At 40.4% G+C, this 17,523-nt stretch overlaps 1 protein-coding gene and 1 pseudogene across 1 annotated transcript in view; both read left to right on the top strand.

Annotated features, from left to right (window-relative positions):
* Positions 1-17,523, top strand: part of PPM1D (protein phosphatase, Mg2+/Mn2+ dependent 1D) — a 61,856-nt gene that overhangs the window by 12,148 nt on the left and 32,185 nt on the right. Inside the window, exons 2-3 of the mRNA XM_008071913.1 lie at positions 8,232-8,460; positions 15,690-15,814. Of these exons, the coding sequence (XP_008070104.1) occupies positions 8,232-8,460; positions 15,690-15,814 (354 nt within the window). The remainder of the gene's footprint in view (positions 1-8,231; positions 8,461-15,689; positions 15,815-17,523) is intronic.
* Positions 11,224-11,847, top strand: LOC110596858 (annotated as a pseudogene).

The following is a 17,523-nucleotide window of genomic DNA, read 5'->3' as shown; positions in this document are numbered from 1 at the left end:
TGGGTTGTCTGTTTTGGCTATTACAAATAAAGCTGATGTAAAGCTTTTCTTTGCAGTAGAATGACCACTGATGTAGAAAGAACGATAGAATTAAAAAATCACATTTGGGCCAGGCGCGGTGGCTCACGCCTGTAACCACATTTTGGGAGACCGAGATGAGAGGATTGCCTGAACCCACGAGTTCGAGACCAGCCTTGGCAACTTGGCAAGACCTCATCTTTACAATAAATAATAATAAAAAAAATTATTATTATGGGCAGGGTGGTACATTCCTGTGGCTCCAGCTACTTGGAAGGCTGAGGCGGAAGGATCGCCTGAGCCCAGCAGGTTGAAGCTGTGGTGTCCGTGAGTGTGGCACTGACCTCTAGCCTGGGCGACAAAGTGAGACTCCTACTCAAAAAACAAAGCAAAACAAAACAAACTCACATTTGGTAACCAGTATAATAATTAATTTAGCCAAGAAACATCAGTGAATGCTGAAACTAGTGGGAGAAAATTTGAGGAACAGAATTATGTTAATTTTCTAGGGTTGCAAGAAAGTACCAAAAACTGGGTGACTTGAAACAACAGGAATTTATTGTTTTTAAGGTTCTGGAGGCCAGAAGTCTGAAATCAAGTTGTTGGTAGGGCTGGTTCCTTTTTGGATACTCTGAGGGAGAATCTGTTCCATGCCTGTCTCCTAGCTGCCAGCAACCCTTGGCATTTCTTGGCTTGTAGAGAAAAATCTCTGCCTTAATCTTTATATCACCTTCTCCTCTGTGTCTTCTCTCCTCTTCTTTTTTAAGGGCACTTGTCTTTGGATTTAGTATCCACTCTAATTCAGGATGATCTCTTTTTAAGGTTCTTAACCTAATTACATCTTCAAAGACCCTCTTTCCAAATAAGGTCACGCTAACAGGTTCTGGGTAGACGTATCTTTTTTTTTTTTTTTTTTTTTTGAGTCGGAGTCTCATTCTGCTTTCCAGGCTAGAGTGCAGTGACACGCTAATGGCCACTGCAACGTCAACCTGCTGGGCTCAGGCAATCCCTCCTCCTCAGCCTTTCAAGCAGTTGGAATTACAGGCATGTACCATCAGGCCTGGCTAATTTTTCTTGATTATGGGTGCAAGCCACTGTGCCCAGCCCATATTCTTGAGATGACTGGCTTAGTACTCCTTAGAAGCATCAAAAAAACACTGAAGTATTGTTTTCATATTGGAGAAGACTAAAGAAACTTAATAAATAAATATAACAAGAAATCCTGGATGTTTTCTTTTATTAAGAATATATAAAGCATGTTAGGATAATCAGTGAAATTTAAATGGGTTTGTGGGTTAGATGATAGTACGTTATCAATATTAACTTCCTAATTTTGAGTGTTTAATTGTAGTTATGAAGGAGAATTCCCTTGTTTGTAGAAACTAGATAATATATTTAAGAGTGATGGGATTTGGTGGATTATGCACTATTGACTGAAGAAAAATGAAGTCTTAGAAGTATCCTTGCAAGAATTATAATTCTTTATTTTGTAAAAATGAGGTCTCACTTTGTTGCTTAGGCTGGTCTTGAACTCCTGTGGTCAAGCAACCATGCCTTGGCCTCCCAAAGTGCTGGAATTAAAGGCATAAGCCACTCTGCCCAGCCAAGAATTAGAATTCTGTAAGAACTCTTAATATCGTGATTAGGAGTATTAAAATTTGTTAATTTTTGCCTTTATGCTTTGCATATTTTCTTGTCTAAGAATACTTTTCTTAAGTCAGAGTTCATATGCTCTCTAATATTGTCTTTTATTTTATTTTGGGGGTTCTATTTGTTATTTATTTATTTTGATAGCCATGGGGGTACAAATAGTTTTTGATTTGAGCCTTAAGTTATCAACCACCCACACCTGTGCACATTGTGCCCGCTAGGTGATTTTTTTTACACTGATACTATCTTTTAATATATTCTTAGTCATAAGTCATTTAAAAAAAGATTACAGTATTTTTTGCTTCCTACTTTACATTTTAATCTTTCAAACAAAAAATACTGTAATTAAGGAAGGCAATGTTACAAATATATCAATTCCTTAATATATAAAGGTAGTGCAGTTTCAATCAGAATCTCAAGAGAGTTTGTTTTTTAATTTTGCAAGTTGCTTCTAAAGTTTATTTGGAATAATAATTTTTTTTTTTTGAGTTGGGGTCTCTGTGGCCCAGGCTGGAGTGCAGTGGCATGCTCACAGCCACCCTGGCATTGGCCTGCTGGGCTCAGACAGTCCTTCCGCCTCAGCCTTCCAAGTAGCCAGAACTACAGGTGCACGCTACCACACCTGGCTAATTTTTGATTTATCGTAGAGATGAGATCTCTCCAAGTTGTCTGGGCTGTCTCGAACCCGTAGGCTCAGGCAATCCACTAGCCTCAGCCTCCCAAAGTGCTGGGATTACAGGCTGAGTCATCAAGCCCGGCCAAATTCTTAAAATGCCCATACTAACTAAAGTAAGCTACAGATTTAGCCAGGTGTGGTGGCTAAAGCCTGTAATCCCAGCACTTTGGGAGGAGGAGGCGAGAGAATTGCCTGAGATCAGGGATTCGAGACCAGCCTGAGCAACATGGCGAGACCTCATCTCTACAATAAATCATAAAATCAGCCAAGTATGGTGGCACATGCCTGTCGATTCCAGCTGCTTGGAAGGCTGAGTTGGAAGGATCACCTAAGCCCAGTAGGTCGAGGCTGCGGTGGCCGTGAGCATGTCACTGCACTCCAACCTGGGTGACAGAGTGAGACTCCTACTCAAAAAAAAAAAAAAGAAAAAACAACCCAAAACAAAAAACAAACATAAGGATGCAATGTCTTTTTTTTTGGCAGGTGGATATCTAGTTTTTCTGACAGCATTTTATTTATTTATTTATTTGAGTTGGGGTGTTACTCTTTCTCCCAGACTAGGGTGCAGTGGCATGATGATGGCTCACTCGAGCCTTGACCTCCTGGGTTTAGGCGAGCCTTTTGCCTCAGCCTCCCAAGTAGCTGAGACTACAGGCACATGTCACCATGCCTGGCTAACTTTCTGTGTGTGCGCAGTTTTTTGTAGAGATGAGGTCTTGCTATGCTGTCCACACTGGTCTCAAAATCCTGGGCTCAAGCAGTCTTCTTACCTCAGCCTTCCAAAGTGCTGGAATTATAGGTGTGAGCCACTGCACTCAGCCGAACGCAGTTTGTTGAGGAGAATGTCTTTTCCTCACTGAGTATTCTTTAGGGTCCCTCTCAGAGATTAATTGACTGTAAATGTGTGGGTTTATTTCTAAAAGGCTCTATTTTCTGTTCCATTGGTATATATTTGTGCCAGTACCATGCTATTTTGAAGATTATAGTTTTGTAATGTTGTTTCAAATCAGGAAGTGTGATGACTTCAGATTTGTTATTATTTCTCAAGAATGAATTGGCTGTTTGGGATCTTTTTTTGGTTCCATATGAAATTTAGGTTTTTTTTTTTTCCTATTTCTGTGAAAATGTCATAGGAATTTTCAGGATTATAATTGTGAGCCAGTGTGTCTGGCCAGCACCCTTATCTTACACCATACACCGAAATGAAGTGGAAATGGGTTAGAGGCTGAAATGTAAGACTTGAAACTATAAGGCTCTTAAAAAAAAAAAAAAAACAGGTGGCTGGGCACAGTGGCTCAATACCTTTAATCCTAGCACTTTGGGAGTCCAAGGCAAGAGGATGGCCTGAGCCCATGGGTTTGAGACCAGCCTGGGCAACTTGACAAGACCTCATCTCTACAATAAATAAAAAAATTAGCTGGGCATTGTTCCACGCACCTGTAGTTCTGGCTACTTGGAAGACTGAGGCGGAGGGATTGTCTGAGCCCAGCAGGTCGAGACTGTGGTAGCCATGAACATGCCACTGCACTTCAGCCTGGGCGACAGAATGAGACTCCTATATAAAAAAAAAAGTTTTTCTTATGAAAGGATATGTTGAGTTTTGTCAAATGCTTTTTCTATATCTATTGAAGTTATCATATAATTTTTATCCTTCATTCTGTTAATGTGATGTATCACATTTGTGCATTTTGAGCCATTCTTGCATCCCTGTGATCCCTTGATCATGGTGTGTGATCTGTTTGCATTTTTTTTCTTTTAATTCTTTTATTTTAAAGATGAGGGGTACAGTTCAGGATTAGGTATTCAAATGCTCATTAAGCAGGTACCCCGTTCCCTTGTCGATAAAGTGTGCACCCCCTCCCCTGGCAGATTCACACTACTGCCAATCATGCAATCCCCCCCAACCCCTGGCAGTTTCCTGCTACTGCCAATCTTCTTCTTATAGTATTATGATAATTGTTCAAGGTCCACTTATAAGTAAGAACGTGTGATGCTCAGCTTTTTGTTTCTGTGATAGATCACTCAGTATTATAGACTCTAAGTCCATCCAGGTTGCTGTGAAGTTCATGATTTTGTCATTCTTTATGGCTGCGTAATTTTCCATTGTGTATATGTACCACAATTTTTTATCCAGTCCTCTTTTGACGGTCAGCACGGTTGGTTCCATGTTCTTGCTATTGTGAACAATACTGCGATAAACATATGTGTGTAGGTATCTTTTTCATAGAGTGATTTGAGTTCCTCCGGGTATATTCCCAGTAGGGGGATTGCAGGGTTGTATGGAAGGTCTATTTTTAGGTCTTTTAGGAATCACCACACTGTTTTCCACAGAGGCTGTACTAGTTTACACTCCCACCAACAGTGTAAAAGTGTTCCCTTTTTGCTGCATCCTCTCCAGCATCTGTTGTTTTTTGAGTTATTGATGATGGCCATTCTGACTGGAGTTAGGTGGTATCTCAATGTAGTTTTAATTTGCATTTCTTTGATGACTAGTGAGGCTGAGCATCTTTTCATTATCTGTTGGCTGCTTGTATGTCTTCTTTTGAGAAGTGTCTATTCACATGTTTTGCTCACTTTGTATTGGGCTGCTTGTTTGTTTTTTTTACGGCACATTTGAGTTCTTCGTAGATCCTAGATGGTAGGCCTGTGTCAGATAGACAGTTGGCAAGTATTTTTTCCCAGTCTGTGGGCTGTCTCCCCGCTCTCTGAATGGTTTCTTCGGTTTTGCAGAAGCTTGTCAGTTTGATAGGTCCCACTTGTCTATCTTACTTCTTATGGCTAGGGCACTTGGGGTTTTGATCAGGAATTGGTTGCCAGTTCCAATGTCCATAAGGGTGTCTCCTGCATTTTCTAAGGTTCTTATACTTGGAGGTTTTACGTTTAGGTCTTTGATCCATTTAGAGTTGATTTAATCTTCTGCATGTGGTCAGCCAGTTTTCCTAGCACCATTTACAGAATAGATTCTTCTCTCCCCAGTGGTTGGTGATGGAGGCTTTGTCGAAGATGAGTTGTCTGAGAAATTGAGGTTTTGCTTCTGGAATCTCTATTCTGTTTCATTGGTCTATATGCCTGTTCTTGTACCAGTACCAAGCTGTTTTTTCTTAAATAATGGTCATAATTACGATAAACATTTATTGTGGCTTTAAATGTATTAACTCATTTATTTCTATATCAGATAACTGAATACTTGGCTGTCGACACACAAACACAATATGTATATCTATATATCTTGATCAACATTAGTATCCGTCCTGGTTTCTCTCAGCAATTGTGAAGGTCATTATGTCATATACTCCATGTAGGGGCTTTGAGTGACAGGGCATTCTGTAGCATGGATTTCATCTGTGGCTTGTAATGGTAGATGCATATTACTTTAGGGTTCAGAAGTTATATTTTCAGGGTACATAATATTGAAAAAGAGATCTTTGTGGATACGTCTGGGACCTTGCCCAGTTTTTTTAAGGCCCCATTTCTTTTCCTTCCACCTTTGAGAACCTATTATACCCATCAGTGGAGCTTCAGCTTGCCTTAACAGAGAGATATTATAGTTAGCAACACCTTAGGCACTAAAACATTTTACCTTACTGTGCAAAGTTTAGGCACTAACCTAGCTCCTGCAGTTTAGAAATTAATACACCAGCCTCCCTCCATCCATCTCTGCCCTCAGCCTTTACCACTGCCTCTTGAACTTTCCAGGGAAAGCTCATTTAATTGCCTTATTACTGGCTGTTCTTGTTGCTTATGTTGGATTACAAGACTGCATTCTGATTTTTTTTCTCAACATAATTCTATTTGTCTAAATTTTCAGAAATTCCTTAAATTTACCTGTGATCTTTTCATGTGTTTCATGATTGCAGTGGGCTTTTTCTAATGTTTATATTCTGCAGTTATCATAATAGTGTAAGAGGGATTGGCAGTAGTGAGAAACTGCCAGGGGAGGGAAAGGGAGCACACTTCATCAATAAGGGCATCAGATCTCAAAGCAGGTAAAGTGGGGACCAAAGGGAGGCCCAAACTTTGCCTGTACAATGACCATTTGTATACCTAACCCTGAATTGTACCCATGTGTAAAATAAAAATTTAGAAAAAATTATATTCTGTCCTTTCAATGGGATTTTGGTGGGAAGAATGTCATTGTTTGGACTAATTCTGCCATCATGAGCTATAAGTTGTTTAGTGTTACAGAATATTCAGAATTATTGAATGATAATGAATTTCATTAAACAGTACAGGGTTTGTAAATAAATATATGGAGGTTCTGCCACTTAGTATTTGAATTATCTCAAGCAAGCTTCTTAACTATTCAAAGTATTGATTTCCTCATTTGCAAGATAAAAGTAATGAGAATAATCGTATCTGTCTCATAAGTGTGTTACGATTATTTGAGGTAATAATGTGATGCTCTTAGTACAGAAGCTAGCATATAATGAGTGCTCAAAAGTGTTATTATGTTAAGTTATGAACATTCAAACTTGCTATTTTAAAAACAAATCAGACCAGGCATGGTGGTTTAGGCCTGTAATCCCAGCACTTTTGGGGACTGAGGCAGGAGGATTGCCTGCTTTAGCCCAGGAGTTCCAGACCAGCCTAGGTGACATAGCAAGACCATGTCTCTATAAAAACAAAACAAACAAAAAACAAACCAGGCCGGTTGCGGTTGCTCAAGCCTGTAATTCCAGCACTTTGGTAAGCAGAGATGAGAGGATTTCCTGAGTTCAGGGGTTTGAGACCAATCAGCCTGGGCAACTTGGTGAGACCTCGTCTCTCCAATAAATTAAAAAAAAAAAATTAGTCAAGCTTGGTGGCACACGCCTGTAGTTCCAGCTACTTGGAAGACTGAGGTGGAAGGATCGCCTGAGCCCAGCAGATTGAGGATGTGGTGGCTGGGAGCATGCCACTGTACTCTAGCCTGGGCGACAGAGTGAGACTCCAATGCAAAAAAAAAAAGAGGTTTCTGCAGCCATTCAGTTTGCTTCACCCTCTGCATTCCATCATAAGGACAGTGTTCTTCCCTCCAGAGGATGCAGCAACAAGGTGTCATCTTGGAACAGAGAGCAGCCCTCACCAGACAGCCAAACCTGCTGGCACCTTGATCTGAAGCTTCCCAGCCTTCAGAACTGTGATAAAATAAATTTTATTATTAAAAAAAAAAGTACCTTTTCAGAAAATCTTTTTGAAGAGACATTAATAAATAGCTGCTAAGTGGCTAAATGATATCAAATATCAAAACTTTTGATTCAAAACTGATTCAGGTAAAAAATAAAAACTCTTAACACATTCTTGCCTCTAAATGTAGTTAGGACTAAGAGTTATGTGATGTAGTACATCTATCCTGTAATATATTTCTCTTAGGGGTTTGGTAGTTGTATTATAATTGTATTATTTATAAAACTTATTAATGTATTGATTAATAGATTAACAAATCCTTCTTGGGTGGTTTTCAGAATATTGTTCTTAAATTTTTTCCTATGGTAGTTCAGATATTTACATGCTAGCCAGGCACAGTGACTCACATCTATAATCTCAGCACTGTGGGAGGTGGAGGCAAGAGGGCCACCTGAGCCCAGGGGTTCAAGACCAGCTTGGTCAGTTTGGCGAGACCTTGTCTCTATATTAAATCAAATAAATTAGCTGGGCATGGTGGTGCGTGTCTTGTAGTGTCAGCTTCTTGGAAGGCTGAGGCAGAAGGATCATCTGAGCTCAGCTGGTTGAGGCTGTGGTAGCCATGATCATGCTACTGGACTTCAGTCTGTGTGACAGAGTAAGAGTTCCACTCAAAAAAATAAAAAATGATTACACACTAATTCAGGGTATGTTGCCAATTATATTCTGACACTGTATTAATGTTTATACTTGGAAGAATAAAATATTTTCTTTCTTGTTACAGCGGATTGGCCAAAGACTATGACAGGTCTTCCCAGCACATCGGGGACAACTGCCAGTGTGGTCATCATACGCGGAATGAAGATGTATGTAGCTCACGTAGGTGACTCAGGTGTGGTTCTTGGAATTCAGGATGACCCAAAGGATGATTTTGTCAGAGCTGTGGAGGTGACACAGGACCATAAACCAGAACTTCCCAAGGAAAGAGAACGAATCGAAGGACTTGGTGGGAGGTAATCATTCTGCTGTTTTGTCTTTCTTCCCTTGGCTTTATTTAGTCCTTTTATCCTTTACTAACCAAATTGGTCTACTTCTCCTTTTTAATGAAGGTCCTTTCTTAGTATTATGGGTTGTGTAGTTTTCCTGATGTAGTGCCCCTGTGCATTCATCTTTATCTTATTATTATAAACTGACTTTTGTTTCTGATAATGACTTCAAAGGGAAATATTTCAATGATCCTCAAGGAACAATACATATACGGTATTATTGAAAGCTTTCACATAAATGCTGATCAGAATGCCCTTCAGATTCTGGACAGAGCAGCCCTTAGGGTGATGAGATTATATAAATGTTTATTTTTTAAAAGTGGTGACAGTCATTTGGTTAAAATTTGGTTAAGATAAAAAGAGGACAAGCTACAGAAGTCTCCCACTTACTATTGTCTTACAGGCCTCCTGTTTCCCTTACACTTTCAGGCAACCAGTATTACTGTGAGTCCTTCAAAAGAGAGATATTCTTTTTTTTTTTTTTGAGTTGGAGTCTCACTCTGTTGCCTAGACTGGAGTGCAGTGGCCACTCCCGGCCACCGCAGCTTCGACCTACTGGGCTCCGGCGATCCTTCCGCCTCAGCCTTCCAAGTAGCCGGAGCAACAGGCACGTGCTACCACACCCGGCTGATTTTTTTATTTATTGTAGAGATGAGGTCTCGCCAAGTTGCTCAGGTGGGTCTCGAACCCGCGGGTTCAGGCAATCCACTCACCTCAGCCTCAGCCTCAGCGTGGGATTACAGGCTGAGCCACTGAGCCCGGCTGAGAGATATTCATATGCAATAAAATAGAATGTGAGGCTGTACTATGTACAGATGTGCCATCATTTATCTAACTAGTCTCCTCTTGAAGGATTTTATTTTTGGGGGTTAGAATCTCACTCGTTTGTCCAGGCTGGAGTGCAGTGACACCATCACAGCTCACCACAGCCTCAACCTCCTGGGCTCAGGTGATCCTTCTGCCTTGGTCCTGAGTAGCTGGGACTACAAGCACATGCTACCACACCTGGCTAATTAAAAAAAAAAAAAAACTTTTTGTACTTTTTACTTTTTCTGTAGATATGAGGTCTCTCTGTGTTGTCCAGGCTGGTCTCGAATTCCTGGGCTAAAAGAATCCTCCCACCTCAGCCTCCCAAAGTACTGGGATAAAGGTGTGAGCCACTGAGTCTGACCTCAGTGATACTTTAATTTTTTTTGTATAATTGTTGCATTTAAAAAACATGTTTAAGAGCTGGATGTGGTGGCTCACATCTATAATCCCAGCACTTTGGGAAGCTGAGATGAGGCCACAGCACTACAGCCTGGGTGACAGAGTGAGACTCCGACTCAAAAAAAAAAAAGTAGGCTGGACGTGGTGGCTCACACCTATAATCCCAGCACTTTGGGAGGCCGAGGTGAGAGGATTGCCTGAGCCCATGGGTTTGAGACCAGCCTGGGTAACTTGGTGAGACCTCATCTCTACAATAAATCAAAAAATTAGCCAGGCACTGTGGCACATGCTGTAGTTCCAGCTACTTGGAAGACTGAGGCCAAAGGATCACCTGAACCCAGCAGGCTGAGGTTGTGGTGACCATGAGCGTGCCACTGCACTCCAGCCTGGGTGACAGAGTGATACTCCAACTAAAAAAACAAAATGTATGTTGGGCATGGTGGCTCAAGTCTATAATCCCAGCACTTTGGGAAGCTGAGATGAGTGCCACTGTACTTCATCCTAGGTGATGGAGTGAGACTCCAACTAAAAAAAAAAAAAATGTTAGCTGAGCACGGTGGCTCAAGCCTGTAATCCCAGCACTTTGGGAGGTCAAGGTGAGAGGGTTGCCTGAGTCCACAAGCTCGAGACCAGCCTGGACAACTTGGCAAGACCTTGTCTCTTCAATAAATTAAAAATTTAGCCAGACATAGTGGCGCGTGCCTGTAGTTCCAGCTACTTGGAAGACTGAGGCGGAAGGCTTACCTGAGCACAGCAGGTCGAGGCTGCAGTGACCATGAGCGTGCCACTGCACTCCACCAGCCTGAGCAACAGAGTGAGACTCCGACCAAAAAAAAAAAAAAAGAAGAAGAAATGTTTAAGAGCCATTTATATTTCTTTGGCATAGTATTTCTTTTTATATTTTTAACTCTTTTTGGGGAATTGTTGTTAGCCTTTTTTACACATCAATGTGTAGGAGCTATGTATACATTAAAGAAATTAGTCTAATGTATGCAGTGTGAGTTTTAAATATTGTTTTCACAGTTATCTTTTGATGATGCTCCTGGAACTTTTTTCCATATGGAAGTTTCTTTTAATGTAGTTAAATTTATCAGTCTCTTCTGTTTTGACTTTTGGACTTTGTGCGGTACATGATGTGAGACATTTTATTTTATTTTATTTTATTTATTTTATTTTATTTTTGAGTTAGGGTCTCACTCTGTAACCTAGGCTGGACCTCCTCGGCTCAGTTGATCATTCCACCTCAGCATCCTGAATAGTTGGGATCACAGGCACACGCCACCACGCTTGTCTAATTATTTTTATTTTTTGTAGAGATGGGGTTTCAGTATGTTGACCAGGCTAGTCTAGTCTTGAGCTCCTGGGATCAAGCCATCCACCTGCCTTAGCCTTCCAAAGTGCTGGGATTACAGATGTAAGGACTGTACTTGGCCCAGTGAGACTTTTTAATAAAGTCTTCCATACTTTCTTCAAGTACAATAGTTAGAAATATTTTTGGAAGAAACCGAGTGCGGCGGGAGTATGGGGAAACAAAAGAAAACGCGGAAGTATGCGACCATGAAGCGAATGCTTAGTCTCAGAGACCAGAGACTTAAAGATTAAAGACTTAATAGATTAAAGCCTCAAAAGAAAGAAAAGAAAGATCCCAGCACACTAAAGGAAAGAGAAGTCCCCCAACACCCTTCCTGCTTATTCTTCTAGTATAATACACAGTTGGGTATTATACTACATCCTTGTTGATATAGTATACCACATCCTTGCTGATACCAACATTATCAACTTTTCCATTAAAGCCAAACTGGACTTAGTCCAGTCAATGATACACTGTCTGTATGCCCAGTGTATCCCTTGTATAACTGATTGTGTAATGGCTGAAATTGAGAAATTGAGGCAGAAGTACCGAGTAGCTTTAAGGATCGCCAAGGATCCAAGATTTTAGCGATTACCATGCACACACAAAGGAACCTATGCAGATGACTGCCTAGTACAGAGAGTAACTCAGCACAAGTGTTACATTGTGCCACAGTTGATCGGGACCTTAAAAGAAGAATCCAGAAGATCCCTGGAGTTCCTATCATGTACATTTCTAACCACAGATACAACATCGAACGGATGCCGGATGATTACGGAGCTCCTTGGTTCTAGTTCTTCGAAGACAAAGCTCCTTTGCCTTTCTTCAACTACCTTTCTCTGTTGCCAGTTCACTAAACATGCAATAGCATGAATTATTATTCTGTTCACTCATTTGCTCTATTATGAGCTGAGTATGGATAAATACACTCATTTTTTAATGCTGTTTTGAAAAAAAGAAGAAAGAAATATTTTTGGCCTTAGGAACCCCATTTGTTAATTTTTTTAAAATAGCAATTATAAACCCATTATGTATTAACATAAAGAACATCTTTTCTTTGAGTCAGAGTCTTACTCTCTCCCAGGCTGGAGTGTAGTGGCACGCTCATGGCCACTGCAGCCTTGGCCTGCTGGGCTCAGGCAATCCTTCTGCCTCAGCCTTCCTAGTAGCTGGAGCTACAGGTGGGCACCACCTCACCTAGCAATTTTTTTGCATTCACAACAAATTTAAATGATACACCCAGAGTTCCCATATACTCCCTGCCCATTCCCCACCCCTCTGACCCCTGTCACACAATATTCCCCATTGTCAACATGTGCACCAGAATGGTATTTTTTTTATTTTTGAGTTGGAGTCTTACACTGTCACCCAGGGTAGAGTGCAGTGGCATGCTCACGGCCACCATAGCCTCGACCTGCTGGGCTAAAGCGATCCTCCTCAGCCTTCCAAGTAGCTGGAACTACAGGTGCGTGCTACCACATCCAGCTAATTTTTTTGATTTATTGCAGAGACGAGGTCTTGCCAAGTTGCCCAGGCTGATCTTGCCCTGAGCTCAAGCAATCCTCGCCTTGGCCTCCCAAAGTGCAGGGATTATAGGCTTGAGCCACTGCACCCAGCCTGGAATGGTATATTTATTATATTTGATGAACCTACTTTGACATATCATCATTGTTCAGTGCCCATAGTTTATTTTAGGGTTCACTCTGGGTACTGCATATTCTGTGGGTTTTGACAATACGTAATTATGTGTAACCACTATTATAGTATTGTGCAGAGTAGTTTCACTGTCCTAAAAATCCTCTGCACTCTGTTCATCCCTCCTCTCCTTACTCTTGGTGAGCATTTGTCTTTTACTGTCTATTGTTTTGCCTTTTTCAGAATGTAAATAGTTAGAATGATACAGGATGTACCCCCATGCATGATTTTATAATATATGCATTTATTGTTTGAAATACGTTGGTTCACTGAGTTATACAGATCTTTTAAATATTGATTCTTCTATTATACAATATATTCAGTAATTCAGCCTCTCAAAAACTCCACTATATAAGCATAGTCTCAGTATTATTAAGAAAAAGAATTTGACCTTGTGGGTGCCCTGAAAAGTTTTGTCTGATACCCCCAGGGGACTCTGAACCACATTTTGAGAACCACTTTCCTGGTACTTGTATGGTTTATCTTTTACAGTTACTTTATTATTTATTTATCTGTTTATTTATTTATTTTGAGTCAGTGTCTCACCTATCATCCAGGCTGGTGTGCAGTGGCACAATCACAGCTCATTGCAGCCTTTTCCTCCTGGGCTCAGGCAGTCCTTCTACCTCAGCCTCCCAAGTAGCTGGGACTACAGGCACATGCCACTATGCCCAGCTAATTGTTTGAATTTTTTTGTAGAGATGAGATCTTACTATCTAAGCTGTGTGTTAGGGATACAAGTTGATATTTTTTTTCTAGATGGCTACTAGTGGCCATTTGAACAAATAACACGTTTTCCTCATTGAGTGGCAGGCTGACCAGGTCTAACACACTTCTTCAGTAGGAAGATGACCTTTAGTTTACCCTCTCCTCACACTGTTTCTCTAGTTAAGATAAGTGGAATGGGCTGGGCATGGTGGCCGGTAGCGTGCCACTGCACTCTAGTCTGGGCAACAAAGTGAGACTCCAACTCAACAACAACAACAAAAAGGTAAGTGGAATGTCAACTCTGCTGCAAGGCAACATTACTTACTATAGAATGGCCCTTGAATGAAACTGCATGTTGATAGGGAAGACTTAAAGTGGACTCTACAAATCTATTTGGAAGCACAGACCTTGACTTCCTCATATGCATACAGTTTGACTTGTGTTGGAAGCTATCTATAGTTACGTGCTATTAGAAAACATTTCTGTGGCGTATGAAGCTTACCCATCCTAGACCATGTTGTCTTGTTTACTTACAACTGAGCTGTCACTTGGGGACTAGAAAATGTCTCCTTGCTGTCTGTCTGGATCATTACTGAACATCGCCAAATACCATTCCCAAAGCTGCTCTGGTGGCTTACAGTATTTCTTGCCCTATATCCTCAAAGTTAGATGAACTGCCCTTCAGACTCTAGTCTGTTTGATCCTGTGATTGTGAAGGTCAGTCTATATCAGAGAGTGTGTTTGCAAATTATAAATAGAATTTTATATTTTAGTCTTTTTTAGTCTTTTCTGGGCTGTTTTTTCCCTGTCTGTCGTCTGTTTACCAGTAATACTGTAATTTCTTAAACTGAGAGTTTATTATAATTTTTTATATAGATAGACCTGATTACTTCTCATTAATCTTCCTTTAAAAATATTATTTTTCACTATTCTTTGTTATTGTACTTGAATTTTAAAATTATATATTTTTTGATTTTAATAATTTTTTTCCCCAAGGAGTTCTTTTGCCTTATCACCTAAATACTATCTGGACAGTTGGACAGATACTGTTTGCCATTTGGGAGCAGGTATCTTTTTGTGAAAACTGAGCGATTTTATTATAAGTTATTTCCTCACTTCCCTCTGTTCCAGCCTAGGCAACTGGCCAGGGTTCTGTTTTTCTAGCCTTCTGTTACTGCTCTGTCAGCTCTCTGCATGTCAGGCTGTTCCTTTTTATGTACCTTTCAATCATACAGGACAACAGAGAGTACAGTAAAAGCAGCATCATTTATAATATGGCTTTGTTTTATTGATTCTAGATTTAAAACTTGTGTTGCAACCAATACCTTTATTTGTCATTTTCTTCCTTAGAAACACAGAGACCATATTATCCTTGAGTATTTAGTATCAGGAGAGTTCCTAGTATACTTATGTTGGAAGCAGCTACTATACTTACTCATGTATTAAGCCTTACCTTTTAGGGAAATAGGTTTAAGAAATAACAGTAGGGTTTAAGATGGTATTGAGATAGAGTGTTGGCATCTCTTTTCATCTGAACTCTTATGTTTCATAGATTATTTTATTTTTAATTTTAATTTTTGAGTCAGGGTTCTCAGTTTGTCTCTCAAGCTGGAGTGCAGTGGCAGAATAATGACGATCACAGGTCACTGCAGCCTTGACCTCCTGGGCTCAGGTGATCCTTCCACCTCAGCACTCCAAGTAGCTGGGACTACAGGCGTGCACCATCCACGTCTGGCTAATTTTTTTATTTTTTGTAGAGACAAGATTTTACTGTGTTGCCCCAGGCTGGTCTTGAACTCTTGGGCTCAAGTAATTCACCGACCTTGGTTCCCAAAGTGCTGGGATTACAGGCATGAGCCACCATACCCACTCTCAGTTTCTTTTATCACTGTTTAATTCCTCTTCAATTATGTAAGCCCTTCGTCCAACTCACAGTTGTTTTTGTCATTAACTCATTTTTTTTTGTTGTTGACATGGAATCTGTACTCATTTTTCTTTATATTTCATCCATTCAGTTTTGTCTGACCTATTTGAGTAACCTCTAAATTCTCTTCATCTAGTATACTCTATTTGGTATTTTCTCTCTGACCAGGAATTTTGGCTTATGTGCCTTTTTGTCTGAAACTGGTAATCCATTTTGTGATAATATAATTTTATTTTATTAATTCCTTGGCACACTGAGTTACCTTTTTTGTTATTTTTAATCAGAGTATTTATGTGAACTCTTTTCTAGTGTGATGAACAAGTCTGGGGTAAATCGAGTAGTTTGGAAACGGCCTCGGCTCACTCACAATGGACCTGTTAGAAGGAGCACAGTAATTGACCAGATTCCTTTTCTGGCGGTAGCAAGAGCACTTGGTAAGTAGGACTTACATTTGGTAAAATTCTTTGGATTTTCTAAAATATATAGTGGTAAAATAAAAGAGGAGGCTGAGAACTAAACTCTTACTTGGCATGTGGTGAGGGTAGAGATATGATGATATTGCATTAAATTCTTTAAAATCTAGGCCAGGTACAGTGGCTCACACCATACTCTCAGCACTTTGGGAGGCCGAGGTGAGAGGGTTGCCTGAGCCCACAGGTTTGAGACCAGTCTGGGCAACTTGGTGAGACCTCATCTCTACAGTAAGTCAAAAAATTAGCTGGGTGTAGTGCTGCATGCCTGTAGCTCCAGCTACTTGGAAGGCAAAGGTAGAAGGATCGCCTGAGCCCAGCAGGTCAAGGCTGTGGTGGCCATGAGCATGCCTCTGCATTCCAGCCTGGGCTACAGAGTGAGAGACTCCAACTCAAAAAAAAATTTATTTAAAATCTAACAGGAGCAGGCTATGGTATGTATTTCACTGACAATTGTCCTTTGATCATGATCAAGTTCAGTGTTTTGCTAACTTGTCTATACTTATGGTAGCATATGTGTGTCTAGGCTTAATGTTACCCTTGAAACTGTTTTTAAATATCCTTTTCTATTTTAGCCCTTAATATTATCTCCTAACAGCCTTCAAAGCTCTTCAGATTTTGTGAACTGTAGTGTGCCTGGCATGTAATAAGTGCTCTATAAATGTTAGCTGTTGTTGATATTTATTGAAATAGGACAGTGACATGATCCAGTTTGGGTTTGAAGGATTATTTTGGTTGCTCTATAACTAGGATTTTAGGGAAATAAAATTGGAGCTAGGGCTATCATTTAGGGGCCTATTGAAACAGTCTAGCCACTTTACATATTTCATAGATTTTTTGCAGAGCTAGAAGGCTGTATAAGTTACCCAGGTCATTCACTCATAGTGTAAGCATGTGATAATTGATCTTCCAGTTATTACCAAGAAAAAAGAGAGAAGATGATAGCTTCTGCTTACGTTTCAGATAGGTGGTGAATTTCAGATTAACTACTGCCATTTGTAGCATTATTGAGCTTTGAAAGGGGGCACGAGAGGCAAGGAATTGATATTACTAACCAATAGAGGGTTTTTTTTTTTTGTTTTTTTTTTTATGGAGCTCATTGGACTGATGGTAGGACCTTGCTCTAGGTTCAAAAGTAAGGTGACTGTTCAATGTAGAAAAGTAGATCCTTAGTTATTTTGTATGTATGAATATGTGTGCCAAGCATTTCAGGTAAGCCTTGGAACTCCTAGTAACTGCGTATAAGAGAGATAGCAGGAAAATTAGCTGATTTTTCTCCTTCAAACATTCCTACTCAGTCCAGTGATACTCTCTAGAGTAATTCAGATAAGAAATTCAACCTCTGCTTGAATATCTTCAGTAATCTTAAAGTTTAAAAGCATAAACTCGGCCAGGCACAGTGGCTCACGCCTGCAATCCCAGCACATTGGGAGGCTGTGGTGAGAGGATTGTCTTAGTTCAGAGCTTTGAGACCATCCTTGTCTCTATAATAAATCAAGAGGCCGGGCTTGGTGGCTCAGCCTGTAATCCCAGCACTTTGCGAGGCTGAGGCGAGTGGATTGCCTGAGCCTGCAGGTTGGAGACCTGCCTGGGCAACTTGGCGAGATCTCATCTCTACAATAAATCAAAAATTAGCCGGGTGTAGTAGTGCGCGCCTGTAGTTCCAGCTACTT

This window comes from Carlito syrichta, unplaced genomic scaffold (genome assembly GCF_000164805.1).
Source record: "Carlito syrichta isolate Samal-C Ts95f unplaced genomic scaffold, Tarsius_syrichta-2.0.1 Scaffold314790, whole genome shotgun sequence".
NCBI lineage: Eukaryota > Metazoa > Chordata > Mammalia > Primates > Tarsiidae > Carlito > Carlito syrichta.
This window is presented reverse-complemented; position numbering and strand designations above follow the sequence as displayed.